Source organism: Aulonocara sp. 'chitande type north' Nkhata Bay, linkage group LG10 (assembly GCF_057382095.1).
Source record: "Aulonocara sp. 'chitande type north' Nkhata Bay isolate Kocher_YH1m ecotype deep benthic linkage group LG10, A_spYH_male_GT1.1, whole genome shotgun sequence".
Taxonomy (NCBI): Eukaryota; Metazoa; Chordata; class Actinopteri; order Cichliformes; family Cichlidae; genus Aulonocara; species Aulonocara sp. 'chitande type north' Nkhata Bay.
In genome coordinates, this window is record NC_141353.1 from 10372974 (window position 1) to 10382361 (window position 9388).

Below are 9388 nucleotides of genomic sequence, written 5' to 3' on the forward strand. Positions count from 1 at the left end.
TGTTCTGACACACAACACAAAACTATCCACAACACTACACACTAACTACACAACACAACACATTAACTACACACTGCAAACACGCTAAACGTCACAAATCTCTCACATCTCAAAACTCGCTCTCTCTCTTCCTAAACAACCAAACGTCATGTTGCCAAATCATTTTTTGATTGGTCGACATGACATGTTACATTTTTCCACCAACACAAACGGGCTGTTTTATGTTTTGTTTTTTTATTTCTTGCTCATAAGCAGAGCGTGCTCGCTGCGCTGTCCTTAGACAGTAAACATGAAACTATTGAGGAAAAACACGCGTATATATTGTTTATCATGACTCCCTGAGCTCCAGGTGTTGTGCCAGAAAGTGATCGTGATTGCCGCCCGCGGGAGCGCGCACACCTGCTTGAAGTTGTAGCGCCCGGCCTACTTACATAGGCTGTATAAAGTCCAAATAAATGATGTTTAAATAAAACATTCCCAACTTGTGCTAACTAAATACAATACAATAAGGATAATGGGAGGTTTAAGTTTGTTCTTATGCTCTAATACACAGGTCTCGAACTCCAGGCCTCGAAGGCCAATGTCCTGCAGGTTTTGGATGTGTCCTTGATCCAACACAGCTGATTGAAATGGCTAAATGGCCTCCTCAACATGTCTTGAAGGCTGTATCTCAATTCAGGGTCTGCAGCCTTAAAGGCCGCATTTTAAGGCCGATTATGTCACAGCGGCGCGCCGAAGGCTGTCCCAATTCGAAGGCTGCTCGAAATGCGGCCCTCACATGCGTCCTTCATTTCCCTGAATTTTAAGGATGTGGTGGTGTAGACTTAGTGGCCCAACATATCCCAGAATGCATAGCGCGGCGGTGCGTGTGGATAATTTTGCCGAAAAAAAAGGCGGATGAGGGGCAGCCGAAGAGTGAACTTTAAGTACTGAATATTATGTCACTTATTTATGTGCAAATGTTTAATAACGAAGAACATTAAAACATTACTGTTGGCCACATGTCGGCAAAGTCATGTGACATTAGTGACGTTTGTACTAACTTGGTTTTAAAGCCTTTACTTTAAAATATACGCCGTTCAATAGCTGAGCTTAATCAGAGAATGATCAAAGCTCATGTAGAAACAAACAAATGAACACAAGATTTTCTCCTTCATCTCTGTCAAACAAAGCTGTATGACACGTTTCCAGCTGTTAGTATCATGGTTGCTAGACCGCCCCATTTCACAAGCCTCGCACTTCCGGCCTTAGCGGTCTTTAAGTACGCGGCCCTTGTGGACTGTTAAGGCTGCAGACCCTGAATTGGGATACAGCCATGGACAGCTACTTCCGTGCAACTGATATAAGATGCGGTAAGCTGAAGACAGCTTCAACCGTCTGTTTGTTGAAAAATAGTAACATGACGGTAACGCCGTTGTAACGATAGAAATAGTAATTAGTTAGTTACTCGTTACTGAAAAAAGTAACGCCGTTATTCCCATCCCTGGTGCTCAGTAACATCCAAACTAGTCTGATACCACATCAGCAATATTACTGGTCAGATAAATGCATTTAAAATACCCCGACATGAAAAACAAAATCCAGCCGAGCGCTAAAGTTTCCATGTGAAAATCTGCACTTTACGTTCATGCTCTTAAAGAAAAAAAAAAATAAACCAGCATATAAGGTCTGACAGGAGAGAAGTCTCAATTATTTTAATGTTCAGTGTCTCTTCCAAGGCTAAATTATGCTAAAGGTGACTTGAACTGGGTGAAGATCATTTTTTTCCCTGATAAAACATATTTTCATCAGAATACATTAAAGCAGAATAGTCCATGGCAAACTGAATTACTGCATTTCCCCCGTATACATCTTAAAACATATCATCCAGGACCCAATAAAAACTAAAGCAACACAACGAAAGTCACAACTACAATGTTTGAACAAAAAGTAGAGGGCCCATGATAGAGCCCTGTGGAACTCCACACCAGTAAGAAAACACAAACCCCCCCAATGTGGTCTCTTTATTACATTTTTATAAATCAAGGGGGGAGTAAAATAGTTCAGGTCGAGCCTTTAAAGGCTTTTTAAACATGTGTACTCATGTTTTCTGACTAAAGTAACCATTTTCAGAACTATATAATTGTATGCAGTCTATTTTAACATGCAGTTTCTCATTAAACCACAAAACTGTGTCTGTGTCACAGTGAAGGATCCCTCCATCCTTCTTAATCTGATACTGTCAAACATCCAGATGCCGTTACCAAAAAGTACTTACACCACAATATAAAGAAATGTATTATATTTAAAAAAAAAAAAAAAAAAAAAAGAGTATCACCACTTTGATGTACAGTTGTTCAGGATCAAATTATCAGTTTGTGTATACGTCTGTAAACATAATTATTTCTGCTGTAAAGTTTTAACATGTGAATCTATGAGGAGTGACTCACTGTTGGATATTAGTGGAATTATTGGTTTTCATCAATTTCATAAAAAAAAAAAAAAAAAAAAACCCACAAATGTTTGACTTAAATGTTTTAGGGATTTTTTTTTCAGAAGTGAACATTTTTCACTACAGGACTCAAAAGTGAAACCTTCAGATATATAAGTTAAAAACTCTTCTTGTTCTAAATGTAAATTTTGGGTTCCAACAAACAGACGTGATCACATCTTTTATTCATTTTATTGAGAATCACTTCACTTTTCCTTCGCCCTGCAGCTTTGAACCCACCGTCCAGCTTCAGTCCCGCTGTGAGCAGGCGTCGTGTTCCTCTCAAACAAACTGTCAGGAGCCTCCTACAGTCTCTACTGAGATTATTTTTTATAGGTCAGTACAAAAGTGGCAATGGCGGCATCGCATTCAGCGTCATAAAGCGTCGTAGTCGTCGTCGTCTTCATGCTTCCTCTTCAGCGACTCTCCGCCGGAGTTCTGTGACACCATGTTGGTCGTAATGAGGATGTTCTTGGAGCCAATCAGAGATGGGTTGATGAGGACGTTGGAGACAGCGGGTGTGGATGGCGTTGCTATGGGGACAGAGCGAGCATCAAGGTTTTTATAGAAGTAAACTGTTCATTTAAACATGATTCTGTTTGGCCATTAAAATGTTTCTCTGGACAGATTTTTGTCCGTGTGTTCAGGAGTTGGTGGAGAACTTTTTAACAGTTTCTTCCACATTAAAGTGTTTTTCACAGGTATTCATACGTCTGACTCTTGTTCCATCAAAGCATGAAGCAAAAAATAAAACGGCTCTGTTCTTACTGGGTTTGGTGGTGGTCGTCTGAGAGGGCGGCGGGATCTGCACAGTGAACCTCTGACCCGTCAAAGACACTGGAGTCCCGACTTTAGTGGTGACCGACTGCACAGACGGCGTCCCTGAGGAGGAAATGGCGCTACGCTTTCAGCATCCAGAATCGTACTTTAATACTTGGATTTATAAATCACATAATGATAAAGCTGAAACTCACCGAGCGTGGGCGTGGTCGGCCTGCTGGTGACGGCGCCGACACTGAGGCGAGGCACCGATATCCTGTTGGCAGACGACGACACCTGGAAAATAAACTGTTGGTAACCACAAACAAAGACAACGTGAAAGCTGAGGATGACCACGAGAGGTTGTGTCTCACCTTCTTCTGTATGGACTTCAGTCTGTAGTTGGGGGCGGTCAGACAGTAGCGGTCTGGGGGCAGCCGGGGGCCGGTGTAGGGCTTGATGAGAGGGAGGGGGGTCTGGTTCTTCTGCCTGGCAACCTCCAACAGGAACTGGAAACACAGAGAGGGTGAAGCAGCTATCAGATCAGCCCTGTCGCTACAGTCAGCTGGTTCCTGTAGAGTGACGGTCTTAATGATCAGAATAGAATCTGCAGTCTCCATTTTCCTCACTGACATTCTAGACCCCTGACGAACGAATCAAGAAGCGAACGTTACGCCCATCTGTGAAGACTTACATCTCGTGGCGGAGGTGAGGTGAACGACTGATCCATGCGGCACTGGATGGCCAGTCTGATGTCGTCGGCGTCCACGTTGGACTTGTTGGCGTGTGAGGCGTAGGTTTTGGCATCTTCGATGATGGTGGTCACGTATCCTGTGGACACAAACAACAACTGAGTTGTTCAGAACAGCTCCTGCATGATTCGCAGTTCAGAATAATCCTTCTTTGTCCGAGAGTGTCAGAAATATTCAGTCGGGATATCAGAGCATTGTTCCCATTGGCTCTGAAACAGAAATAACTTACTGTAGGTGAACTCCAGCATCTGGTTGATGACTCTGGGCTCATACTCTGTGATTCCCATGTCCTTCAGGATCTGGATCATCACCTACAGAGGAAACGAATAACTTAAAATCTCAGTGCAACAAACTCAAACATGCTCTCAATTTTACTTTTCCCGCAGATTTTTACTGCATCTCCCATTTTTACTCTCTGGAAAACTGTCAGGATAAAAGAAGCTGGATAAATAAATTATCCCGGAAACGTGGTGCTGGAGCGAGGTACAGCGTCCGGCCTTGTCTCGCAGGGTGCACCAAACCAGGGTATTTACAAACACACCATAGGGTGACAAACGGCTTCACCAAAGCACCAACAGCTCGCGACTAAAGGCTAGGCTAGAGTGCGGCTGCTATTGTTTTGAACGGCAACGTTGCTAAGCTAAGCAGGCTATCATGTTGCACAACTGCAAAGGGTCACCAATTAATCAACACAAATCCAGCAACAAAGTTCACCATCAGACAATAAACGGGAGAAGAAACTCCCCAATGTGAACCAAATTTGCACCAAAACACCGACAGGCTCGCAGCTAGGCTAGCATGTTAGCCGCTATTGCTTTGAGTTGCAGTGTCGCTAGCTAAGACAGGCCAGTCTAGCTAACGAGCAACGCGGATGCATTAAAGATTATCGAGCAAAGCAAAAAGCTCGACTCAAACTGTACAATATAAATGAAAAAACTCGTTTCTGACCTGAGCATCTTTCGGGATTGTTTTCGGAGCAGACATTTTAACTTCCCTCGCTGCGCCTTTGCTTCCTCTTCTTCTACTGTTTCCGTTCACAGCTGAGCCATTGACCGAATCCGGAAATGAAAGAAAACACAGGAACTGCAACTGCTCCGAGTTAAAAGCTTTCAAAATAAACCTCAAATTTATAAATCAGAAAAATCAAGATTTTATTAATTTCTTTTACAACTAACACCTGATGTCTCGTATTATGTAGACAAATTTAATTAACAAAACAAGATAAGTAATACGAAACACATAATAACACGTTTTAATAAACTTCAAAGTACAATAAAAGTAAGTCATTAAAGTTGAGCAAATCTAGGTTTTTGATTTGTCTCTTATTCCCGTTTTAATCATTTTGCTTACATCACGAGATAAGTTTATCATTGATTTAAACTGATGTTTTTTCTACTTTATGTCTTTTAAATATGACAAAGTTCTACCTCTAAATATTCATGGTTTAAACCAGGGCTGCCCAATCCCGGTCCTCGAGAGCTACTATCCTGCAGCTTTTAGATGCATCCCTACTCCAACACAGCTGAATCAAATGGTTTGATTACCTCTTCAGCATGCCATCATGTTTGGCAAAGGCCTGATAACAAGCCATTCATTTGATTCAGGTGTGTGGGAACAAGGATGCATCTAAAAGCTGCAGGACGGTAGCTCTCGAGGACCGGGATTGGGCACCCCTGGTTTAAACTTTTGAGTATCTTTGAGGTTATAACTACACAGTACCTGCAGGGGGCGCCACAGGAAGACATATTGAACTCTAAAGCCTGCGTGAAAAATAAGCTACAAACCAAAGTTATCAAACTAAACCAAACATGTGGAAAACATCTAAAAATGTAATTCACTGAAATTAAAACAAGAAGAATCTCTGAAACAATCAGTCTGCATTTTTCTTTTATTTTTGGCTGCTTGACAAACAAAAAATTAATCAGAAAATTAACACTTAAAACTTTTTAAATGGTTGAATATTTCTATGACACTCTTTTAGGAAAAATCTGCTGAATGAAATTAAATTAAACTGAAAACTATAAACTATTTTTTATTGAATCTCACAAACACAAACTTCTGCTTCTTTTTCATTTGCAGGTTAATTTTAGTGACAAATAACACGAATAATAATAATAATAATAATAATAATAATAATAACTGTGGCACAGTGACTTGGAAATAAGAAGAAAAACTTGATGACGAGATAAGAAGAAGTGTTTTCTGAGAGGTGATAAAAAACGTTCACTGTCACTCACCTCTGAGACTAAAGAGGAGTCTCTGCAGGTTTCCAGGTGTTCCTAAATACTTGATCCAAACACAAGGATGGGAATAACGCCGCCACGAGAGGGAAGCGGACGTTACAGCCTGAAGGCCTCGCGGTAAGAAGATGAAGCGAGCCACTGCATGACCAACGCTCTGATGAGACTTTGGAATTCGTCACATTTCACCATCACACTGTGTTTGCTGAGCAAGAAGTAAGACTCTGTTTACATACGTGTACAATAAAATAACATTTATTGAGCTTTAACACTCGACTCAACACGCACCAAATTAAGTCACAGATAAACATTAAATCACAGCTTTATCTGCTGCCTGATAACCCAGATATATCTATGATAATCAGGATCTTTTATTATTTCCCAGGATATTCCGACACCATTGGAGCAGCGATCAAAGGCAACCAGACCTCCACTTTTGGGGTCCCCAATCATCTTACGGCCATTTTTTACTCCAATGAGACCAAAGTTTACATAAATAGCTTGAAGTTGTATTCAGTGATATCTCCAACTGCTGACGGAACCATGAACGCATCATGAGAGTGTTTACTGAAGCATTTATGACCAGAAGAGTCGCCGCCTCCTGGACATTTCAAATTATACAGGTGTAAAGGACTGTAGATCTGTGGCCTCCCACATCGAAGAGGACTCTGAAATATAGACTTGAGGATAATCGCTTGATATCAGCAAGGATGGATGAACATCCGACTCCTCCTACGTCAGCTCTGCAGATAAGAGTCCCAGCGTGGAGCCAAAACACCGCCGACACCATCCACAGAGGTCTGGGTCATGGACTTCACCCAGGAGCCATTAGAGAATAAAGCTTTGATATGGAGTCAGATTTTGATAAACAGAGTGATGCTGTGTTCTTCCCACAGCTGAGCTCATCATCAAACACGCTTTTCTCAAATAACCATTCATCAGCTCGCCGCAGACAGCATTCCTGTATTTACCCGCAGCGTTTATGACACACATTCTCGCCATAAAGCCATGAGAACCGCCACACCTCGCCGACTGTACGCTGCTCTGTGTGCATGACAGTGTGTGTGTGTGTGTTTAAATGATTAACCTTTACAGTCTCTAAGGCTTGTAAACGAGGGCGCTCATATCTGCAGAAAAACTTCAACAGCGAGGCGGAAATCCTGCCGCAGACATTATTTTAGTTTCATCTCACTGACGAATGAACGAGTCTCTGGCTGTCTTTAGCATGACAGCTTTCCACAGGTAACTGGAGGTGTACTTACACGACGAGCTTTTACTCTGAGTACTCAAAGTGCTTTCACACTGTTTTCTCCGTGTTAAGTGTGAAATGCTGAACAGCTGAGCATCGCTGAAACACCACCGTCTGCCCGAGTGCTGTTACAGTGTTGAACCACAAAGAACTAAAACAGCTCTCACAGAAAAAAATCAGTAATGAGCATGTTTTACAGTGACCTTTGACCTTTGTTTGTAACGTAGCAGTTACCACACTGAGTGTATAAATCCCTCGAACCTGCTCTCATTATAATATATAAAAATATAAGTTATGTTACTGAACATTTTTTGTCAGTTCAATTAATATAATCATGATAGTATGGGCAAAACATTAGGAACACCTTGCTGCGTGAGCCTGAGGCTGCAGGCGTTTCTTTGACTTGTAGCATATTTTGCAGTTTGTTTGTCGCCTGCTTCCCTTCTTCCTCCAGCTCGCTTCTGCAGTGTTGGGGAGTAACATGTGTTTAAAATACAAAATATGAGTAACTGTATTCAGTTACCGTTTAAAAAGGTGGTAATCAGAATACAGTTACTTTGTTGAAATAAAGGCGGTCTTTCCTGTTTCATATGTTCGGCTATGCCGTCTCTATTTTTGGTGATTCCACGCCGGTGGAAACCCAAACACGCATTAAGAGGCTTTAATGTCTGTGTCTCAATCTCGCGGCTCATGTCACCTCTACTTGCGGCTGCACAATGACGTGAAGAAACATTTTTAAAAAGTGTTATTCAAAAAAAGATTTAATATGAAGGCAACAGGCAGAGTGTTACAGGCATAGCATGTATGAAGCATGTAAATATAATAATAACCACTGACGAGCCCAGCTGTAAGTAAGCTGTTAAGACTCGACTGTACGCTGTGTTCGTGTTTTCCTCTGAAACAATAAGCTCCGTTGCAGCAGCCTTTCAACGCCTCTCTCTGTCTCTCACTAGCAAACTTGACCCAGACAACAAAGTAAAGCTAGTTTTCAGCTACAAGCCAACACGAACCCGACGTATCAGCCAGAGGTCCCTTTACTACGGTTCGGAGCCGCGGACCTGTTTTATATACGCGAGGAATAGTTTTCTATACGAGATCTCAAAGTCAAAAACCAACAGACTTAAAAACTCCTTTGTCCCACACGCCATCAGACTGTTTAACTCCTCACTGGAGGGGAGAGGGAGGGGAGACAGGGGGACAAGGGAGGGGGGAACAACTGAGTTGTAGGTGCTTTTCTACACTGTGCAATATTTGTTTTTTGTTTTGTCTTTTTTTTTCTTATATTCGACTGTGCAATAATCACTGTGCAATATACTCACTCAATCCTATTTATCCATATTGTATATTCTGTATCTATATATGTGTATATATGGTGTATTTATGCTTATATCCTTACTCTCATTCCCCTTAATGTATCTGTAACATGGAACTTCTTACGGTGCTTTGCTACTGGAAACTGAATTTCCCGGAGGAACCCACCCGAGGGATTAATAAAGTTTCATCTAATCACTGCAAAAAGTGCAGCCTTACCTAATGTCCACCTACTGTTACCCATTTATATTAAGATTTAAACATCTGGTTGGTGTTGGTGTGGAGAGTAGCCTTCAGTAATAGTAATAAATCACACAGCAATGGGACATTCATGTAGTTGTAAAAAGCATGATAATATATTAAGTAATCCAAAGTATTCGGAATACGTTACATTTTGGGGCATGTAATCTGTAATCTGTAGTGGAATACATTTTAAAAGTAACCTTCTTAAAACTGCTCATCGACTTGTCCTGGTGTTAAAAGTCGCGCTCAGTCACAGGTGCAGTCTGGGTAAATAGTGGTGGAGGGGGTGAGGGGCAGGAAGAGCGGGCCGTTAGCATGCTTTAGCAGAATTTGCATTTTCAGCAGGCAGCAGCTCAGAGGTGTG

General features: G+C 41.7%; 1 protein-coding gene across 1 annotated transcript; it reads right to left on the bottom strand.

The window, feature by feature from the left end:
- Nucleotides 1–1677: 1677 nt before the first annotated feature.
- Nucleotides 1678–5037, bottom strand: taf9 (TAF9 RNA polymerase II, TATA box binding protein (TBP)-associated factor). Its single transcript, XM_086308168.1, has 7 exons — nt 4930–5037; nt 4211–4292; nt 3924–4060; nt 3604–3738; nt 3445–3526; nt 3239–3352; nt 1678–3003 (listed from the first exon to the last, which is right to left on the bottom strand). Exons 1-7 carry the CDS (start codon nt 4963–4965, stop codon nt 2846–2848), a joined length of 744 nt encoding a protein of 247 aa, XP_086164294.1. The 5' UTR covers nt 4966–5037; the 3' UTR covers nt 1678–2845.
- Nucleotides 5038–9388: the final 4351 nt, after the last annotated feature.